Source organism: Episyrphus balteatus, chromosome 1, assembly GCF_945859705.1.
Source record: "Episyrphus balteatus chromosome 1, idEpiBalt1.1, whole genome shotgun sequence".
Lineage (NCBI taxonomy): Eukaryota > Metazoa > Arthropoda > Insecta > Diptera > Syrphidae > Episyrphus > Episyrphus balteatus.
This window is the reverse complement of record NC_079134.1, coordinates 63,950,644-63,973,976: the sequence shown is the minus strand read 5'-3', so window position 1 is coordinate 63,973,976 and position 23,333 is coordinate 63,950,644. Positions and strand designations below refer to the sequence as shown.

The 23,333-nt window shown below is 37.1% G+C and overlaps 2 protein-coding genes across 4 annotated transcripts in view; both read left to right on the top strand.

The window, feature by feature from the left end:
* The window catches only part of LOC129906951 (zwei Ig domain protein zig-8-like), a 515,233-nt gene that overhangs the window by 421,091 nt on the left and 70,809 nt on the right, over positions 1–23,333 (top strand). The window lies entirely within an intron of this gene.
* LOC129906950 (uncharacterized) lies at positions 15,321–21,391 on the top strand. Its single transcript, XM_055982946.1, has one exon. The coding sequence runs from the start codon at positions 15,738–15,740 to the stop codon at positions 17,436–17,438; it is 1,701 nt and encodes a 566-aa protein (XP_055838921.1). The 5' UTR covers positions 15,321–15,737; the 3' UTR covers positions 17,439–21,391.

The window sequence follows — 23,333 nt, the reverse complement described above, 5'->3', positions numbered from 1 at the left end:
TTCGTACAATGCACGGTTCTTGCACTATAGCTCATAAAACTGGAGTTAGGCTCACAGGGTATGAAAATTGTATTTTTGCTTCCAACAATACAAAAGCAAATCTTAGGAGAGGAAAGGGTGATTATCTATTGTTTTGGTTTACCATGAACCCAAAAAGTGCAAATTAAAACCAAGCACAAAAAATATTTTGATTTTTGTCGACCTGTGTAATATATTAAATAAATTCTTGCGTTTTAATTAATTGTTGTGTCTCTATGAGACAAAAGTATATTTTTTTCAAATTATAAAGAATCGGAAACGAAATTGGCGCAGTCGGTAGGATCCCGAAAGATCCATACTTGAAAATAATTAGAATCGTACTTTTTAAAAAAGTTTAAATCGGGATCGTCCTTCAACTAATTGAAATAGTTAACCGGTAAATTGAAATTACATAACGGTATTAAAGGACAATAAAAAAATATATATATATTAGACTGATTCAAAAAAATTTTTTGCATGAACCATAAAAAAGATACAAAATTCTAAACACAAATACACAATCTTTCGCATACAAATCGTATGGGAAATAGAAATTTGCGATGCGGTGGTATTAATGTTAAAATTAAGGGCTGAAACTTTTACAGTATTTTTTTTCGTAATTTTTTTTTTCAAAAAAATTTTTTTTGAATCAGTCTAATATATTATATGTATATTCAGTGAAAAGCATAAGTGAATCAAGATCCTAAAGGGACAATTTTACAATATCTCATAGAGAGAGTGCTTAACTGGTGAAAAAATTAATCAGTGCAACCAGAAGAAATAAATAATCTTCAAAAGGGAGCAGAGCAAGAAAAAGAACAATTTAAAGAATTAGACTCGAGGATGAAACGGTTGGTTTTCAAGAACATTCGAAATCAATTCAGCAAAATTTAAGAAGAAAAAACTCCAACTAAAATTAAAGCAGTGAAGAAATTAATGCAGTGAATAAAAACTACAGTGAATAAAACAAAAAAAAATATATAAGTGTAAAAACTTGACGCCCCGAGTAAAAATGGAATTCCGCCGCACCACCGCTGCACCACGTCCGCAGCCCTTTTTGACCGCCGCACCTACGCTGCAGCACGTCCGCACTATGATCAAAAATTTCTAAACCGCCGCACCACCGCTGCAGCACGTCCGCACTATGAACAAAAATTTCTAAACCGCCGCACTACCGCCACCGCTGCAGCACGTCCGCACCGTTTCATTTTGAAAAAATGAAATATATGAAAAAAATTCGCTGTACCAACGCCACCGCAGCACGACTGCAGCACGTCTGCACTATTTAATTTTGTATGAAAAAAATTCTTTTCTCGTACTTATACAAATGTTTAAGTCGTCTTCAATGTTATTTTGGCTTAAGTAACAACTTGCCAGTTCATGCAAACATGACTTGGTGGTCGAGTGGTTAAAGCGTTGGACTTCTCAGTCGATCTTGTACTGTGGAAGAGTGTGCACGCGCAAATCGGCTTTCACAGTGTTTTTAATTCGAATTCGGCAAGTGTTTAGTAAACGAGAATCAAGTTAGCCAGTAAGGCTATTAAGTCAGCTATAGCTCAGTGGTAGTGGCATCGGACCCGAGAGCCGAAGGAACGGCGTTCGATTCCCACCTGAGTCGAAATAAATTTGGAAGTTTTTTTTAACTTAAAAATTGCAAATAGCATTTGCTTGAGTCCAAGCTTATGCAATCGGACGATATAGCGGGGACATCGAAAGGTGCCCCAGCTACAGAGGAGAATCCAACGGCAATCAGGCCAACGGCAAGTGAGCCAACGGCAACAACAGCCGATATGGGTAAGAGGAGACGGCAACAGCTGAAGCCACAGCCGAACCTTGTGAAGCGTCGTTCCACTAAACCTTCAGCTAAGCTGCCAGCTGAAAAGAAGGAAACGGCGCCCACATCAAATAATGAAGCGGCAGCCAAAGTACATCAGAAGCCAGAACATGATGACGTCAACTATATGTCCGACGGGGGAGAAGGGCATTTCGTTTCGGGTGACAGCAACAAGTTCGCTGGTCTGTCATCCCCAGAGCCGTCATCAGACGAAGATTAAGATTAGGGTGAGAGGTGGGAATAATTCGCCTTATCACTGCGGCCTCTGATGGGCCTATTGTGATGTCCTCTTTTTAGAGTTCACGTAGAAATCCTGAGTTTAGAAAACTTAGTATGTTTTTGGGTGAACTAGCGGCAATGTTTTCCGCTTCGAGATAATACCCTCCGAGGTTAAGTCGACGTGTATTGATTAAGCAATTACAGTGACACAATATGTGTTCTGCTGTTTCTTCGTCTTCGTTACACATTCTGCAGGTATCGTCTTGTGTAATGCCCATGGTCTTGAGGTGTTTTTTTACTGAGCAGTGTCCAGTAAGGAAGCCTGTGGTTATGCGAATCTGACTCCTGGTGAGTGTGAGGAGTTGTTTCGTTCTGGCGTGGGAGATGTTTGGTATAAATTTTTTGGCTTGTCTGTTACCTTCCGTATGCGTCCAGTAATGATTAGCCATATCTCTTAGCCATTTATTAATGTAATGTTTTGCAGCGCTTGCTGGTATGCCACATGTATGTAGATGAGGAACCTTTTCTGGCTAGTGTGTCTGCTATTTCATTCCCAACGTGACCGCTATGACCAGGTATCCAAATGAGTTGAACTCTGTTTGTGCTGGCAAGCTGGTGTAGAAGTTGTATACAGTCCCATACCAGCTTTGAGGTGACTTCATTGCTCCTAAGAGCTTGGAGTGCGGCCTTGCTGTCAGAGAGAATATAAATTTTTTTGTTTATTACAGCTCTGTTTAAGTTTTCTCTGAGGCAGAGTTCAATTGCGAATATCTCTGCTTGGAATACGGAATTGAAGCTGTACATGCTCTGGTGCAGATAAGTTTTGGTGTTCATTCCGAATACTCCGGCCCCAACACCTTCATTTGTTTTGGAGCCATCTGTGTACCATACATGAGACTCGCTATTGAAGATGGGTCTGTTCTGTTCCCACTCATGTCGTGAGGGGAATGTGACCTTATAGTTTTGGGTGAAGTTATATCTTGGGAGACAATTGTCTACTAGAGATATTTTAGTAATTCTTCCCTATTTAATTCAGTGAGAATATCAGAGTGAATTATCTTGGAATTAGAGTTATCTTCTGCGATGAGCCTGTAGCCGTTGACCATGGCTTCTTTCTTTAGTAGGAGATGGAGTGGTGGTAGATCTGTGATAACTTCTAACGCTGCTGTGGGGGCTGTTCTCATTGCTCCTGTAATATTTATACAAGCTAGTCTTTGTAGTTTATTGAGCTTGGCTTGTACTGTTTTTTGTTTTGTTTTATGTCACCAGACCGGTGCAGCGTATGTTATAATTGGTCTGGCAATGGCTGTATAGAGCCAGCGAGAGATTTTGGGGTTGGCACCCCAGTTTTTACCAGTTAGACATTTGCTGGTCCATAAGACAGTCCTGGCTTTGTCAATGGTTTTCTGTATATGAGAGTTCCAGTTGAGTTTTTCGTCTAGGGTAACCCCTAGATATTTAACTTCCTTTGAGAATTCTATCGCTTCACCGAATAGAGTAGGCTTTATAAGTTTGTGTTTATTTCTTTTTCTGGTGAAGGCGACTATGGTACTTTTTTTTGAGTTGACGTTAAGTCCAACTTTTAGGCACCAGTTTGCGACTAGATTGTAGAAGATTCGAGATCGTGTCTTCGAATTTACCTTTGATGAGGATCACAATGTCGTCAGCATAGCCCTGAACATAAAATCCAGCATTGCTAAGTATGACAATCAGTTCATTAACTACAATGGACCACAGAAGTGGGGAGAGAACCCCGCCTTGAGGGCATCCTTTTGCAGCTGTGATTCTGATTTTGTCATTGCCCAGTGTGGCATTAATTTTTCTGTGACTAAGCATATGTTGAATCCATCTGCATGTGGTAGGATCTACCCCTGTGCTGAGGATGCAGCGTTGTATTTGAGCATAATCAGTGTTATCGAAAGCACCCTCAATGTCTAGGAAGCATCCTATTGCAGTCTTTTTGTCGTTAAGGGATTTATCAATCCGCATTGTTAATTCCTGAAGAGCAAGCGTGGTTGATTTTCCTGGCTGGTAGGCATATTGGTTGTTGTGAAGAGGTGTTGTTTTCAATGGCCCGTCCCTGATATGCCTGTCTAGTATCTTTTCCATTGTTTTCAGGAAGAATGAGGTAAGACTAATTGGTCTGAAGGATTTAGCTTGGTCAGTTGGTCTTCGTCCTGATTTAGGAATGAATTTGACCGTTACTTCTTTCCAGCTTGTTGGTAAGTAACCCCATGCGTAGCTTGTTCTAAATATGTTTATTAGCATAGGTGTAATTAACTCATTTCCTTTCTGAAGGAAAGATTCCATCTTCTCCGGGAGATTTATATGGGTCGAAGGAATTTATTGCCCATTTTATATTTCCCTCATAGAACATATCCCTTGCTCTTTTCCAGTCCTCTCTGTTTGGTCTGGTAAGCCTGAACTGAGGAGAAGGACTAGATTGATCTGAGGGTATGACTACAGAGTTTGGAAAGTGAGTGTCCGTAAGGATTTGTAACGTATCTGGACCATTTTCCGCACGCGTGCCATCCGTGTTTTTTAAGAGACCAATATGATTAGTGTGCTCTTTAGCGAGAATTCTGTGGATGCGAGCGCTGCTTTGTATATCAGATAGATCATTGCAGAACTTTTTCCATGATTCTCTTTTGGCTCTTCTAATCTCTCTATTGTAGTTGGTTAGAGAAGTGCGGTATGAGGTCCAGCCTCCATTGCGCTTGGCTTTGTTGAATAGTTTTCTGGTCAGCGTTCTTAGCTTTGAGAGCTTGGCATTCCACCATGGTGTTTTTCGTGTGCCTGATTTCGTTTTCTCTGGGCATGCGTTATGGTAGGCAGTGGTGATTGTTGCATTAAGACTGTTGCAGCTTATTTCGAGGCTGTCAATGTCTCTGATGCTGTTTGGACAGTTTCTGATCGTTTGCGAGATTTCTAGGCAGTAGTCGTCCCAGTTCGTCGCTTTCGGTTGTCTGTACGTTAAGGGGAGTTTTGATTCTATAGCCTGGTACGCTGCGATAAAATTCCCATACAAGTTATCGATAACTTGTATGGGATCCATTTTATCTCGGCTAAAAATTTTCGATAATTTGTATGGGAGCTAAAATTTAGCGCGAGCAGCGTACCAAGCTTATAAATATATCAAAGCAAATTTGCCGGTGATCTGACATTGATGTTTCAGTCGAAACATGCCAGTTTTGTATAGCATTACCTATGAATGAAGTGGATAGGGTGAGATCAAGGACTTCTTCCCTGATTCTGTTCATGAAAGTAGGGCTATTCCCATAGTTTAAGATTTCAAGATTATTTTTAAAAATGAATTCTAGAAGGTACTTACCCCTTTTGTTTATGTTGGAGCTGCCCCATACAGTGTGGTGGGCGTTAGCATCACAACTAATGATGATTTGCCGGCCTGTTTTGCCACAGTAGTCTATAAGATCCTGCAGTGGTGTGAAGCTTAGGTCGGCAGAATCCCCTGCCAGGTAGGCTGAACAGATGACAGCTTCTGACCTACCCTCCGAGGTGTGCAGCTGGATGATAGCTGCTACCATGTCCTTGTTGGTGTACTGTGGAATAGGAATGGTTATTATAGATTTATTTATCATAATGCAAGCTCTAGGTCTACCTTCACTACTAGAATCATAAATTAGCTCACCTGATAGGCCTTTTATCTGGTCTTTCACTATGTAAGGTTCCTGGATAAAGGCTATATCAAGGTGTTCCTTATTGAATCTGTGGCTTAGTACTGCCGAGGCAGCCTTCGCATGCTGCAGATTAATTGGGATACACCTCAATCCCATGGTTATTGTTGAGCGGGTTTACTGGCAGGATCGCCAGTATCAGTTCCAGGTGCCGCGATAGAGTTATCCCCAGGGGTCTCATCGGTCCGAGACAAGTCTTCAGACGTCTTAGACTTCCTGGGGTTGGCAACTTCTACCGTTGACCCACTGATTGTAGGAGCATCTGTGTTTGCTTCCTCTGTTGTTGCAAGGTCCTTAGAGCTATCGCCCTTGTTGTTTCCTTGCGTGCCAGTGCCTTCCTGTCTTCAGTTTGCCTTGATCCTAATTTGGATCTGAGAGAAGTTCAAGAACAGTTTGCACTTTGACTTCAGAATGGAGTCCTTGGATTTCTCATCGACAGAGAAAGTGACGTGATGACCGCCACTTTTTTCTTTGATGATCCTGAGGACTCTCCATCCTTTGGTGTTTAAATCGGTGTTTTGTTTTCCAAGCCGATTTAGAAAAATGTCTTTGGTGAGATTTTCATCTTCCGGGACATAAGTAACGCAAACGTGTTGCTTGGGTATATCGTTGCCCTGAGTGACACGTAGTTTTGCGTCCTTCCATGGCTTTATTTTTTCTGCCGTAGACATGAGCCATTTTTTGGTCTCTGTGTCGTGACAGGTAAACGAGACGGCTACAAACTTAATTACTGGACAGTTTTTGTCTGCTTTGTCCATTTCTTCCAGAACGCTTTTTCTGACCAGTTTGGTTTCGCGCTCCGTAAGTGTTTGTAATGGATGGAGAAAGTGCATAATCGCGACCTTACATTGGGCTGTGGCATCCCGATAGGAGCCCCCTGATGTGCTTGGTCGTGATTGATTAACTTCTTTTCCATGGTTGGATCCAGTTTTGGCGGCACTGCTGGGCTTGTCTTTGCTGGTATTTGGGCTGAATCTGGTCTTCTCGGGAGCACGATGCTTCTTCGAGGCTGCTCCTGCATGGGAGTTGTCAGCTGACCGTTCCCTTTTGCCCTTGTTTGTTGGCTGCACTGATGTGCCTGCCTTCTTGTTTGCTAGTATTTTAGCGTATCTAGCCTTTTCTCTGCGCCTGGCTTCTTCGGGCTCAATGCCGTCTCTGATCTGCGCAGCTATACGTCGCTTCTGAGCCCCAGGGAAATGATCTTTCTGCTGGGACTTGTTGACGTGTTCGTTACCCTCAATCATAGAGCTTGGACCTTGTGGTGCCTGAGCATCTAGATTGCCCTTTGCATTGGGAACGGGCACGGCTCCTGTATATGGGGGTGGTTCGACGAAATCCACGTCCATATCAGTCCCTGGTGAGTAGGGTGTCCGTTATTTCCCAAAGTGATGTTTTCGGGGGTGACACCCCCTAGATCGAAAGTTTAGGTTCTAAATAAGGGGAATTTAGCAAAAAAAAAATGTTTGGAGGTCATTAACCCGTGCCTCTAAGGTCATACTTTCCCCATACAAATTTGTATGGGAAATTTTTAACTCATACATAAAATTTTTTTTCTCTCGAGTTAAATCATCTATTTTTAAAATGTTTGTTGATTCTGGTTGGAAAATAGTTCCTTTAAAAGATTACATTCAAAATTTTCCGTTAAAAATTTTTTTTATATTTTATTTCGGTTTTTGAAACTATTAGCTGTTTTCGTAGTTTTTGCTTTCACCTATCACATATGTTTAAATGCAGTTTTATTGGTTTTTAATTGTTTTCAAATATTGCATTCAAAAATTTGTGTATAAATCAAAAATTTTAATTTTTTTAAATTTTTTTTTTTAATTTTTGACGTTTTTATACGTTTGAATTTATTTTTCTCGAACTACAAAAGATATGTTTACAATATTTTTATTGAATTTTGTTTAAAAATTATTCACCTAAAAAATGAAATCAAAAAAGTTACAAACAAAAAAGGCTAAAGTATTTAATAATATTTATTTATTATAAAAACGGCAAAAATTTCAAATAGAAATTAATTTGAATGCAATATTTGAAAATAATTAAAAACCAATAAAACTGCATTTAAACATATGTGATAGGTGAAAGCAAAAACTACGAAAACAGCTAATAATTTCAAAAACCGAAATAAAATATAAAAAAAATTTTTAACGGGAAATTTTGAATGTAATCTTTTAAAGGAACTATTTTCCAACCAGAATCAACAAACATTTTAAAAATAGATGATTTAACTCGAGAGAAAAAAAATTTTATGTATGAGTTAAAAATTTCCCATACAAATTTGTATGGGGAAAGTATGACCTTAGAGGCACGGGTTAATGACCTCCAAAAAATTTTTTTTTGCTAAATTCCCCTTATTTAGGCCGTAAACTTTCGATCTGGGGGGTGTCACCCCCGAAAACATCACTTTGGGAAATAACAGACACCCTACTGGTGAGCGGAGTAGAGCTTCTTCATCTGACTCCGTTATTGTGTTGTCAATCAGTAAATGATTTTTGTTATTGGTTTTGTTTTTGTTTGTGTTTTTTGTTTGTTTTTTTTTTTATTTGAATCCCACGAGTATGGCGAGAAATATAAGGTCAACTATCTACAGAGCTCCCATGTAGACGTAAGGCTAGTTACTATGCGAGGTCGCCCGGTATCGAATAGGGGCAGTACGTTCGCGATGCACATGTTTTGTTCCCTGCACCATTCAGTCCTCGGCACGTATTCCAACTACCTTGACTTGGGAATTTTTGTTTGTAGGAGGGTAAGGGAAGGTAAGTTGAGTAGGGAAATAGGAAAGAAGGGGGGAGAGGAGGGGAGGGGATGGCTGCATCTTAGCTTCGAATCTCCTCATAGGGAATGTTTTAGTCCCAAGAGTCATTGACCTCTACTAAGCCTCCGCACCGCGACAAGGTGTACAGCCCCGCAAGAGGAAAGACGAAGAAGAAGAGGAGGAGCAGACCCTCCAAACAAAAATTAACGAGTTTGAGAGGAAAATGGATGGTCTCAGACAAGAAGTTGCGCCCCTGATCCAGCTCATGAAAGCGAAACAGCCCGCAGAGCCAAAGAAAAACAAGAGCTCGCAGATAAGGAAGCCGGTAAAGCAGTCAAAGCAGCGGAAAAACAACAACAAGAGCAGCTTCGACTGCAGGAACAGCAAGTCCCTAAACCCCAGCGACAACAACAAGCTCCAAAGCAAAAGCAGGAAGCCAAGCAGCAACAGCGGCAACAACAACAACAATTGCCAGCACAAAGTGCACAACAACAACTATAGCTGCCTGTCCAAGTGTCAGAGCAGCAGCAAGAAATGCCACAGCAGCAACAACAACAACACCCAAAACAGCAAAACAAGCAGCAGCAACAACAACAAACAGCAGAGGCAGACAAGCCCAGTGGAAGTCAGCAGCAGGTACGGACTCAACAGCAGCAGGCCCAGGAGCAGCAGCGAGGGAAAGTACACCAGCAGCAGCCACAGACAACATGAAGCAAAAAGGAAAATGTGTCACCCATTAATGTGTTCAGGATGGACCTAGAGGACACTATAAAGCTATGTAAGTCGGCCATAGGCGAACATTTTTTTATTAAAAGACTTAGTAATAGTAGACATGCTATCCACTGCAACACAGTGGAAGAGCATAAGAAAATTAGATTTTTATTAAAAGAAGCCACCACTGAATACTTCAGTTTTACCCCTAAGTTGGAGAAAATCCAAACGGTCCTTCTAAAGGGCATAGATTCCTGCACGGAACCCCAGACGCTCTATGATGAGCTCTGCCGCAAAGCGAGTGATGATCTCGAGATCATCAGCGTCAAGCCATTCCAAACGGCTTTGTCCAGGCGGGAGAAACGGAAGCTGCCGATATTTTTAGTACAGCTTTCACCCAACAGCAAACTGGATAGTTTGAGGAGTATCACCGTCCTCAACTACCAGGTTGTCACTTGGGATAAATTAAAAAGGCGCGGTGACATGCTTCCATGCGTGCGCTGCCAAAGGTTCGGCCATGCCGCAGCCAACTGCGAAATGCAGTCGCGCTGTGTCAAGTGTGGAGAGAACCACAATAAGGGGGAGTGCAAACTCGGGGAGGAACGGGTCGAAGATAAGGCCCAGCTAAAATGCGCAGTCTGCGGAAGCGTCGGGCACCCTGCTAATTATCGGGGCTGTCCGAGGTTTCAGCAAATGAAGCAGCAGAAAACGGTGAAGCAGGCTGTCGTTGAAAAACGTCCAGTAGGGCGTGCTCCGATTGTCAACCCAAGTATCTCTTTCGCCCAAATGGCGCAAAGAGCAATACCAAAGGCGACACAAAAGCCACCAAAGGTTGTCCAACAGGCCTCCGTGCCTAAAGCACCGGCGGCAGAATCAGAGGTTTTGGCCTTGTTACTGAGCATTCAAGCACAGTTAACACGGCTTCAAAGCCAGATAAGGGAGCAGACAGTGAGGGTAGATCATATCTACACTCAACTGCCTAGCTTAACGCAACTTAGGTCGTAATGGGCGCGCTGTCAGAGAGGCCCCTTAGGATCCTAGCTGTGAATGTAAATTCACTGATTAGGGTCGAACGTAGAGCTAACCTTTTCCAGTTGTTGAAATCAAATACAGAATCATCGAGGTAATCATCTGTATAATTGGATGAGTCAAAACAATATTGAATATAGGGTTGATCTGCTGGCTACTGAAAGGCCATCGTTTCCAAGAAGCGGTTCTTTTCTAGATTTATTGCTTCTAGACTCAAGACTGACAATAACAGACTCTGTGGGCCAACACCCAAGAAACTGCCTTCGTACAATTGAGTACGACAGCGACCACTGCGGACTCGCCGCCGCAATACAGCTTCCGAACGAACTTGTGGAATTGGAGGAGTATGTACCGGAGCATTCTTACAACTACGGTAAGATGCGCTGGCCACGCTTCACCAACGCCTTAGCAAGAGAACTGCGTTCCAATAACATAGCCCCTCCAAACGACAGAAATCTGTCAAACAGTGAGATTGATGGTTATCTCCAACAGATGGACGATACCATCCTACAAACGATGAACAGAACGATACCTAAATACAAAGAACGTGACCAAAATAACGTTTACCGAAACGCGACTATTGACGCACTCCACAGACAAAAAAGCGGACTATTGAGAAGACTTAAACGTTTATACCGGCGATTTACCGACCCACACGATCTGGAGATTAGAACACTGAAGTCGTCGATCAAAAACATCAACCAATTGATCAAAGAAAATTATAGGTTGTCTATTAATCTGTACTGGGACAAAAAAATTCGGGCCGTTAATTCTAGCGATCCGAGTATGTTTCCGCAGATTAATAAAATTTTTAACACGGAATGATCAAAACGAGCTTCCTTGTCTTAAGCTCCAGAGAACTGTGGAAAACAGAGACGTACTTCTGACCGCAGGCATAAATCCAGAGGAAGCCATCTTGGACGACGACCTCTTTATAATCGAAGATCCGCAAGAGAAAGTGGAGGCGGTGGGTGCTGCCCTCCAGCAAGTGTACAAGGTTAATGCTAGCATTAACCCGAACCATGACCTGGAAAACAGGGCCCTCCTTCATCACTTTTATCTAAGTAATGATATTACGCAATGGCGATCTGAGAATCGCGGTTTTACCGGGTTTAATGAAGAGCACTTGGCAAACGAAATCATCGCCGAGCATGCTGGGGCTAACACCCTGTTAGTTACGAAGGTAGAGCTCAAGCTCATCTTCGATTCATTAAAGAAAAAGAAGTCAGCAGGAGTCGATGGTGTATCCAATATTGTACTACGACATCTATCGCAAGAAGCTATTGACATTTTTGCCACTCTGTTCAACAACGCTCTGAATAATGCATATTATCCAAAGCGTTGGAAAACAGCAGTGGTACATCCTCTACCGAAAAAGGGAAAGGACAACTCCAATCCGTCAAATCTCCGGTCGATAAGTCTCCTTCCAAGTATCAGCAAGGTATTTGAAAAAGTTATCAATAGGGCTCTGTCTCAGTGGGCTGAGGACAACAATATCATACCGTATAATCAATTCGGGTTTAAGGCAGGACATGACACTATTCATGCCGCGTCTAAACTTGTATCTGATATTCAGTGGAACAAATCTAAAAAACAGTGCACGGGTGAATGTCTTGTTGATTTGGAAAAAGCTTTCAACACCGTTTGGTTAGAAGGTCTCTATCTTAAATTAACAAGACTTGGTATAAACAAACCACTTTTATATATGCTTTATGACATGCTCAATGGTAGAACGTTTGTTGTCAAAAGTGGCAATGTAACTTCTACTGGAGTTTTTAATATTAAAAATGGTCTTCAACAGGGAGCGGTGAACTCACCGATTCTCTTTAGTATTTACACCAGCGATCTGATAGGAAGTCTAACTCAGGCAATTGCGTATGCCGACGATCTAGTTGCGTACAGAACAGCTCCAAAAGTTGAGGTCATCAGAATTCTCTTGCAACGTGACTTTGACAAAATTCAGCGATATTGTGATGACTGGAAGTTGAAAATTAACTTTCAGAAATCAGAAACGATTCTATTTAGGACTCCCTTGACTAGGGCCTCAGGGGATACGCAAAGGAAATGGCGGAAGCTGGCGATCGCTGGACCACACGGACAGCCACTGCCAAGTAAAAGTGTAGTAAAGTACCTTGGCATCTGGCTAGATCAATATCTATATTTCAATAGACATATGGATGCTGCTCTGGCCAGGGCTAGGGGAGCTTTTGCCCTGACGAAACGGCTGTTTTATAGCAGTCGGCTTGACACCAGGGTTAAGGTGATTTGCTACATGGCCCTCATACGGCCGATGATTGTCTATGGATGCCCTGTGTGGTTCAACTTTGCTCCATCTCAAATGGAAAAGTTTCGGGTGTTTGAGAGGCAGTGTCTTAGACGTTGCCTTGGTCTGCACAGAACACCCGAATCTGATTACACGCATTACTATTCCAATGAGGTCTTATACAATAGGGCCAACATAAATAGAATTGATAACTTTATGCTGAAGCTTGTTCGTGGCCACGTTTCAAGAGCGATGGCCTCTTCAAATAGCTACATTTTTGGGGCTTACTACCCTAACGACGAATACTTCAAGAGTGTGTGTTTAAGCGGCTATATTCCGCCTGAGGCATTCCTCTATTTAGATAGTCAGGGGCTTGTACAGGATAGATTGGCAGTTCCGCTAATCTACCACGTCGGGCGAAGAACCGTGGACAGGCGACTGCTGTATGACGGGGACATCCTCGTACTAGGCGGAGAAGGGCGTCTTCGGTTCAGTAGGACTGTGTCCGATCGGGACCGAAGAGATAGGGTAAGGCAGGAGAACCAGTTTTGGTGGCTTCATAATAGTGTAAATAGTTAAAGTGGTCTTTGTTTTTATGCCTTGGCCGGCTTACATAGTTTTAGGTGTTTAGTTTTAAGTAGGGACAGTCGGGGTGGCACAAAAAAAAATACAAAAAATACAAAAAAATACAAAAAATAAATAAAAAAAATACAAAAATACAAAAAAATACCAAAAAAATACAAAAAAAAAAAAAAAAAAAATACAAAAATACAAAAAAATACAAAAAACAAATACAAAAATACAAAAAAATACAAAAATACAAAAATACAAAATTGCTTGCTGTGGCTGTTCTAGTTTTTAAGTTGTTTTAAGTAGTTTAAGTAGTTTTAATAAGTTTTTAAGTAGTTTAAGTAGTTTTAATTAGTTTTTAAGTTTTAAAATAAACAAAAAAAAAATGATCAGAATCCAAGTTTTTTTAGAAATTATTTCTTGGAAAAAATAAATCCTTGAAATACTATTTGAATTAAATTAGTTTTAAGGCCGAAAGGCATTAGTATTAAGAAAAATGAAGAATAACTTAGAGTGCCCGTATAGGGCCAGTAAGTTAGTTGTAAGTAATTGATAAGTAGGCTAGTTTTTATGAATTTTTGTCCTAGCTTTAAGATAGTTTTAAGATGATGAAAAATAAAAATGAATTTAAAATTGAAAAAAAAGCGTTGGACTTCTAATTGAAAGTGCTCGGGTTCGAATCTTCTTCTCGTCGGTAGTTTTTTTTTTATTTTTCCAAATGCCAAAATTAGAAATCATGGTGCGGCGAATAAAATAGTGCGGACGTGCTGCAGTCTTGGTGCGGCGGTCGTGCACCGAATTTTTCATTCAAAATCCTTTCGCCAAAGCAATCAGGTTTTCGCCAAAAACATAGCTGCACTACTGCCGTTTTAAACATTGTCGAAGATATCAGACTAGCATTGGATGTTGATCATGTGTCTTTTCTTGTTTTGCTCGATTTTTCGAAAGCATTTGACACTGTTGACCACCTGAATCTTTGTCATAAGCTTTTTGCTGATTGTGGTTTTTCTTCATCAGCAGTGCGCTTGTTGTCATCTTACCTTCGGGATAGACAACAGGCTGTCTCATATGATGGTAGAATGCCAATATTCCTTCCTACTACAAGAGGAGTTCCCCAGGGTTCAATATTAGGACCACTTCTGTTTTCCCTATATATTAATGAACTCCCCAATAAAATATCTGGATCTTCTATCCAAATGTATGCTGATGATGTGCAGCTATATAAAAGCTGCCCACTTGGGCTAATAGAAGACTGTGCTTACACAATCAACAAGAACCTTCAAGAAATATTTCGCTGGTCGACTTGCAATGGCTTGTTCTTAAATCCTACTAAATCTAAATGTATTATAATAAGCAAGAAAGCGTTGAACATCGATTACTTTCCCACTCTGTATATCAATAATTCTCCAATTGCTTATGTTTCTTCTGCCCGAAATGTTGGCATGTTATTTAATAGTACATTGTCTTGGGATACGCATATTAACGCTGCTGTTGGTAAAGTATATGGTGTACTCCGTATGCTTTGGTTAACTCAACATTATACTCCTCTAAAAACTCGATTGCTCTTAGCCAAAACATTAGTAACACCTATACTTACATATGGGTGTGAAGTTTTTTGCTATTGCGACTCAGCAAGTAGGAGAAGGCTTAATGTCGCTTTTAATAATACAGCACGCTATGTCTTTGGTTTAAGGAGATTTGACCATATATCAGAGTTTTCAATTCAAATATTTAAAATGTCTCTTGATAACCTTATGCGCTTTCGTACTATTTTATTGCTTTTCAATGTGATCCAAAACAAGCAACCCTGAACTTTATTCAATAGGATACAGTTTGGTTCCTCTAACAGATTCCTACAACTAATTCAGCCGCGTTACTCATGTCTGACTTCTGAGAGACAATTTTTTGTCAACGCCATCCGACTGTGGAACTCGTTACCAAGGCACCTAAGAGGTGTGAGAGGTGAAGCAGAGTTTCGTCGAGCACTACAAATCCACTTTCATGACTAAAAGCATTGTAAAAGTAGTTTTTGATTCAACTTTTCATTTACGGAGACAGATTGTATCTTTTAATTTTCTCTTTTTATAATAAATATTCTTTTTTTTTCTATTGTTTAAATTTAAATAAAAATTTTGGAATGTTAATTATAATTATTATTATTTTGTTTTAATTTTATTATTAATTTTATTTGTAATCTCACTATTTTTCACATTGTATTGTTATAACTTTTAGCTTAACAATATCTTAAAAGAAGTAAATTCTTACTGTGTAAGCCTTCAATAAAATAAAAAAAAAATATACCTATATAAGTGTAAAAAATTGATGCAGTGAAAAAAAAATAGGTGTAACACAAATTAATAAAAAACAAAGAAGGATCTAAAGCCCCAACGTGATCGAAAAACTGAAGGAAGAGCAACTTTACGAGGCAGTTACTATCAGAGTCGAAAGCCCCAACGTGTACAACAAATGAAGAAATTTGCACCTTATAATATACCACCAGCGTTAAATTTTAATAAAAAGGAAGGAGAAACTACAGAATAAACAGAACCAGCAGCAGCATCGAATCAACAAATAGAAGAACAAGAAGAAAAAATAAATGAAGCAAGTGAAGCAGAATTGAAATTAGAATACCAGGTAAAGATGGCTTCAATAAATATTGATCTTTTAAAATTATTAAAAAAATTACCAAATTTCAATGGTAAACCATGTAGTTTAATAATATTTATAAACAAATCAGAATTTATTATAAACGCAAGGAGTTTATATAACGATGCAGTAAAAGAATTTATAGTTAGTGAAATTAAGTCCAAAATAACAGATTTCGCTTTAGATGTAGTTTCACGGAGTGGTGACCCAAACGATTGGCAGGAAGTTAAAAAGATATTAGTTAGGAATTCCGGTGAAAAAGAATCGTTTTTAAAATTAAAAGAGCAAGTCGATAAAGTATATTCAAGAAATATTACACAACTTTATAATTCATATTCAGACATTCTCTGCAGGCTTAATAATAAATATTATCTTTTGGAATTGGATTGGAATTGGAATGGTAAGTTTTGGAGAAGAAACCTTAAAAATTCCAATCCACTAGTTCCAAAGTTGTATGGGCTTCCGAAAATACACAAGCCCGGGGAAAAAATGAGACCTATAGTTTCCAACATTAATTCACCAACACAAAAATTATCTAGATGGGTCCATAACGAATTAACTAAAATTGGCTGCATAGAAGGATTTAGAGTTAATAATAGAGAAGAGTTGATAGAGCGTACTAAGAACTTACGTTTAAATGAGGGTGAGATTCTAGTCTCCTTTGATGTCACTGCTCTGTTTCCCAGTGTTCCTATACCAGAAACTATTATTATCTTGAGGGAATGGCTAACTGCTAAAAATGTTCCCGCGTTTAAAGTTGACATGTTGGTTGAAATGACCGAGATTTGTATGAATCAAAATATATTTATTTTCAATGGTGAATTCTTTAAACAAGATGAAGGAACAGCTATGGGAAATAATCTTTCTCCATTCATCGCTGATCCTTTGCTTTGGCATTTTGAAGAGAAGATAAAAAATTCAAGGGATTTTCCTCGCGTTTGGCTACGATATGTGGACGATATTTTTGCTGATTCTACACTTGAACAATACCCAAGAACTTTGAATATTATAAACTCGCAATTCGGTTCGGTTAAATTCACAGTTGAAGTGGAAATCGAAAGAAAATTACCTTTCCTTGATCTTTGGCTTGAACGATCTTCAAATAATTCGATAAAATTTAACATCTATCGAAAACCTACACAGACTAAAAGGTACATAACAAGTGATTCATTTCATTGCTTCTCACACAAATATGCTGCAATGAATGCAATGATACATAGAATGTTAAATACTCCATTGAATGAAGAAGATTATAATGTAGAGTTCAATTACATTATGGATTGTGCGAAAGTTAATGGGTTAAATGAAAAAATTATACAAAACACAACAAGAAAGAAAATACAACAACAATTTAAAGAACAAAATACAACTCTATTAAGTGAACAGCTGGCATCTGAGCTTTCCGTTGAAAAATGGGCAAAAATGATATACTATCCCACTATCACTAACAAAACATCTAGTGTTCTACGCAACAACAAAATAAAATTAGCTTACAAGTCTAGTCGAACAATTAAAAATATGCTTGAAAGCACAAAACAAAAAACGGACCCACTTGATAAATCCTGTATATATAAGCTAGAATGCAGCGGATGTAATGCAGTTTATATAGGACAAACCTCTCGCTCTATCAAAAAGAGGTTTAGAAACCATCAACTAGATATCCAAAACAAAACTGAAAAAAACAGCTTTCGCTAAGCACGTACACCAAGAGAACAATGCAATGGGGAGAGGAAGAAGAAACCAAAAACCACACGGAGTGATGACCGATAACATAAAATTATTGAAAGAAGTACAGGGCTTTAGGCAATTAAATGTTTGGGAGTCGATCTACACAAAGAAACTACATAACGTAGCGCTGAACGACAACTGTGCCTTTGCTGACTCATCATTATTGAAAATTTGCAAATAATCCAGCTGTTTTTTGTTTTCATTATTTATGTAGCTTTCTTTTGCTTTGAAATTATGTAATGTTAAAAGCTTTTTTATATAATTTTGTTTGTTCTTTTTAAAGCTTGAAATTGTAAAAGCTTTTGTTTAAAATTAAATCAAAGTCGATTGTGATACGAGGATGGCTGTTTAGCCGAAACGCGACATCAATAAAAAAAAAATTAAAATTAAACAAGACTATAAGACGTTTTATTGACTATGTATCAATTTATTAACAGTCTTGTTGGCCGAACTTCTTTAATTTAGTAATAAAAATTACAAAACTAATAATTTCAACCCAAATTATAAAAATTATAAAAATGAACCCAATCAAAAGAATAATGGTCAGAAATATTATAGAAATAATAATCAAAATGGACAAAATTATAAGCAACCAAATAGAAGTGGAAATTTTTCCAATCAATATCAAATTGAAATCCTTTTACAAAGGAATATTCCAGAACCAATGGAAGAAGACTATTTAAGTCAAAATACTTCAAATTTTCAAATACATGCCTCAGCAGACCATTACCCTGCAGCAAAAAATAGCAGCAACGTCTGTTTTAAAAGAAAACATATTCCCAAGTAATTATGAAACAAGCTTAATCAAACCAGTAACCCTAAAAACATTATACAGGGTGTCCGGTAGAAAATGGATAAGCCTAAATTGGCTGATAGGTGCACTTTTGACTGTTCTGAAACCGAATAGAAAAAGTTTCTATCGCAACCAGTTTAGAAAATATTACCTTTTTTTCGTTCAGTGTACTTTAAATTTCATCATCTTACGTTTTCTTTAACCACAACCACGAATGAATGAATTTTATAAATTTCTTATTTTTATAATTTTCTACAATAATTGGCTCACTACATAAGAAGTTAAAAGTTTTTAAAACTGTTGCATCTTTTCTTTAAAAAAAAATTGAAATTAGTTTTTTGATGCAAAATGTAAAAAAAAATATTTTATGAAAATTTTCAAACCCCTGTGGTATAAAAAAGATCCATAGGAACGTAGGTGGCCAACTTTTTTAAAAATATGCGCGTCCAAAGGGAATTGCAGAATGGTAAAAGTTTTTATCAAATCTAGAGTTACTAGCAAGTTATTGGTACCAAAGTGCAAAAAAGCCTATTAATTTAATAAATTATTTCAACTGTAAAATCTTAAGTTTTTCACATTGCTGCCTCAAATGCATGGATTCCATCAGTTTTTTTAATCAGTCATATCTTATAATAATTCTTCTTAGACATAACTATTAAAAAAGCGTTATAACCGTTGAACAATGGCTATGAAAAAAATAATTTAACTTTTTTTTAATGCAAAGTAGAAAAAAAAATATTTGTTTGCTCAGTTTAAGCATGGGCATATAATTGTGCATCGGGACAGCTTGTTGTGAGTTTTGACTTTTTAATGATCTCGTTTTAAAGAAAAATTGAGATTTTCGGTCCCGTTGGCCCAATGCAACCTCATCGAAAATGTTGCAATGTTTTCGAATTTTCGTTCAATTCCCAAATTTATTGGGCTACGAAAAACATCCAATATTTGTTAGATGCAATTTAATTTACAGTTAATACTGTGAGCCACTTGTTATTTTATCTTTTAAACTGGTTATTAGCGAATTAGCAAACAAATATTTTTTTTTTTCTACTTTGCATTAAAAAAAAAGTTAAATTATTTTTTTATAGTCATTGTTCAACGGTTATAACACTTTTTTTAGTAGTTATGTGTAAGAAGAATTATTGTAAAATATGACTGATTAAAAAAACTGATGGAATCCATGCATTTGTGGCAGCAATGTGAAAAACTTAAGATTTTACAGTGAAAATAATTTATTAAATTAATAGGCTTTTTTTGCACTTTGGTACCAATAACTTGCTAGTAACTCCAGATTTGATAAAAACTTTTACCATTCTGCAATCCCCTTTGGAAGCGCATATTTTTAAAAAAGTTGGCCACCTACTATCCTATGGATTTTTTTTATACCACAGGTGTTTGAAAATTTTCATAAAATATTTGTTTTTACATTTTGCATCGAAAAACTAACTTCAAAATTTTTTTAAAGAAAAGATGCAACAGTTTTAAAAACTTTTAACTTCTTATGTAGTGAGCCAATTATTGTAGAAAATTATAAAAATAAGAAATTTATAAAATTCATTCATTCGTGGTTGTGGTTAAAGAAAACGTAAGATGATGAAATTTAAAGTACACTGAACGAAAAAAAAGTAATATTTTCTAAACTGGTTGCGAAATAAACTTTTTCTATTCGGTTTCAGAACAGTCAAAAGTGCACCTATCAGCCATTTTAGGCTTATCCATTTTCTACCGGACACCCTGTATAAATTATATAATTTAATAAAAACAAAAATAATTTTACCATTACCAAGTGAATTCAACAAAAGTGAATCAACAATGGAGTTTTTAATTGCTCCAATTACAAATAGTTCATTCGACGGAATCTTAGGAAATGATATCCTTATTCCATTACAAGCCGAATTATCATATTATACACATACATTGAAAACAAATAATATAGAAATTCCATTACTATCAAAACCCAAGGATGATTATCCTTTAGAAAATTATATTCTAGGGTTATCAAGTACTCAAATAAACTTATGTAATTTTGGCTTTGATTCAAAACATTTAATTGATAAATTGATAGAACCTTATATGAATAAAGAAGAAGAGAAAGCGTTGGTTCAAATAATTAAAAATAATAAACAATATTATTTTATAAAGAAGGAGATAAATTAACAAATGTAAAAGAAGTAACTAATAGAATAGAAACAAAGAATGATAAACCAATATATACACGATTATACATAAATATACATAGATATAGATATCCAGAAGTGTATAAGAATGAAGTAGAAAAGCAAATAATTGAAATGCTAGATCAAGGTATAATACAAAAAAGTAATAGTCCATATAATGCTCCTATCTGGGTCGTACCCAAAAAGATAGACAACTCAGGACTCACTAAATGGCGTATTGTCATAGATTATAGAAAACTTAACGAATTAACCGTGGAAGACAAGTTTCCTATTCCGAATATTGATGATACGAGTATATTTAGTAAATTGGGAAGAGCCCAATATTTTACCACATTAGATTTAGCGAAAGGTTTCCACCAGATATTGGTGAACCCCAAAGATAGGTATAAAACAGCGTTTTCAACAGCTAAAGGTCATTACAACGAATTAACAACGAATGATAAATCACGTCTTAGAGGACTCATAGGAAAAATATGTGTCGTCTATTTAGATGACATCCTTATTTTAAGCACATCACTAGATAGTCCGGTCAATTTAGACATCCGAGGTTACATTAATTCCCAGCAAGCTGAAATTTGGTAGGATTGTTGGAAACACCATCATAAATTAAATCTAAAAAGTCCTCATCGATCCGAGAACTGGAAAAAAATTTACTTGGGGTCAAAGGTCACAAAAACTGGTTTTTTCACGATTTTCAGCAAAATGGTAAGTCATATCAAAAAATTTTCAATGCAAGAATTGTAGACCAGATTATTATATATAAAAAGTGTCATGACACTTTTTTGCCTAAGACCCACCGTTTCTTAGGTATAACGATTCAAAAAGTTGAAGTTGAGTTGTAATTGTCATAATCAGGCCTATTCTGAAAAAAGAACTCCCAACTGAAAAGTTCTTGAAATTTCATTATTTTTTTAAGCTTGAATTTCTTTGTTCGATGGTTAAGAATATGGGGAAAACAAAAAAAAATGAAAATTTTCACCATTTATCCGATTGGGGCCCTCCTCCCGAAACCAATTCCCTGGGAATTTTTGTTTAGAATAGGTCTGAATATATACAGGGTGTTCGATAGAGAATGGACAACCCTAAAACGACTGATAGCTACACTTAAGACTGTTCTAAAACCAGATAGAAAAAAGTTCTATCGCAACCAGTTCATAAAATATTGGCTTTTTTTCGTTCAGTGTATTTTAAATTTTATCATCTTATGTTTTCGTTCACTACAACCACGAATGAATTAATATTTTTTTTTTATTTTTTTTTTATAATTTCCTACAATAATTGGCTGAGTACACAAACACTTTAAAAATTTCGTAGCTATTGCACACTTTCCTTAAAAAAAATTTGAAATCTGTTTTTCGATGCAAAATGTAAAAAAAGCATTTTATGAAAATTTTTATACTCCTGTGGTATAAATAAATCTATGGAAACCTAGGTGGCCAACTTTCTTAAAAATATTCTCATCTAGGGGGAATATTTTTAAGAAAGTTCGCCACCTAGGTTTCCATAGATTTGTTTATACTACAGGAGTTTAAACATTTTCATAAAATACTTGTTTTACATTTTGCATCGAAAAACAGATTTCAAATTTTTTTTAAGGAAAGTGTGCAATAGCTACGAAATTTTTAAAGTGTTTGTGTACTCAGCCAATTATTGTAGAAAATTATAAAAAAAAATAAAAAAAAAAATTTCATTCATTCGTGGTTGTAGTGAACGAAAACATAAGATGATAAAATTTAAAATACACTGAACGAAAAAAGCCAAAATTTTATGAACTGGTTGCGATAGAACTTTTTTCTATCTGGTTTTAGAACAGTCTTAAGTGTAGCTATCAGCCGTTTTAGGGTTGTTCATTCTCTATCGAACACCCTGTATATATTCAGACCTATTTTAAACAAAAATTCCCAGGGAAATGGTTTCGGGAGGAGGGCCCCAATCGGATAAATGGTGAAAATTTTCATTCTCTTTTTTGCTTTCCCCATAGCTTAAAAATATAATGAAATTTCAAGAACTTGGGAGTTGGGAGTTCTTTTTTCAGAATAGGCCTGATTATGAAAATTACAACTCAACTTCAACTTTTTGAATCGTTATACCTAAGAAACGCTATACACGGGGGCACGTGCCCCCCCCCCCCCCAGAACTGGTTCATACTTAAAGCAAAACAAATTATAAGAGTTGTTAAAATATATGAATAATAACAGAAAGTACTTGAGGGAAACTCTTGTCTATTTCTGGCTGGAAATGGGAATTTTATTGTTTGTTGCATCTCTTTTCATGAAAACCTCCACCTCACAAATAAATAAACGACTATTTGTTGGGTAAACACGAATTTTTTTTTTCGATTTAAAATAAATGAATTTTCTTATTTTTTTTTTTAACTTCAAAGTGATTTTGGTGAAAAATTTTGATATGGATATCGACAATCAAGGTATGCATGGTATTCTAAAAAAAAAAAATTAATTATATATGCAACTCTATTTTTTCATACGGAGGGGTGGAAGTACACACTTAAAAAATTTGCACTTTTTTCGTTGTTTTTTTTTTAACATTAGTGTTTTTAAAATAGCGCAATATGCCACAACAATGCATAACCTATATATTATTAAAATGCTGAATATGTAGAACAATCTTGCATTTCAAGAGTTTGCCCAAGTTTGCACCCCCGAAAACAAAGACCCTTTAAGCAAAAAACTCCTCAAAAGAAACCCTTTATAGATTTTTATTATGTCTTTGAGAAAATTTCTCCAGGGATGCCTTTAAAAATATGGAAAGAAATACAAAGTGTTCCAAATTTCAAAAGAATCGGTGCAGTTGTTTTGAAGTTACGAGGTGAACCGGCTTTGAAAACATTAGTTGTGATGGGGAGAATGATTTAAAGTTTTGAACTCTGGACTAAAA

Excerpts from the sequence above, each read along its gene's own strand:
- LOC129906950 (XM_055982946.1), top strand. The coding sequence starts at position 15,738 with ATGGCTTCAATAAATATTGATCTTTTAAAATTATTAAAAAAATTACCA.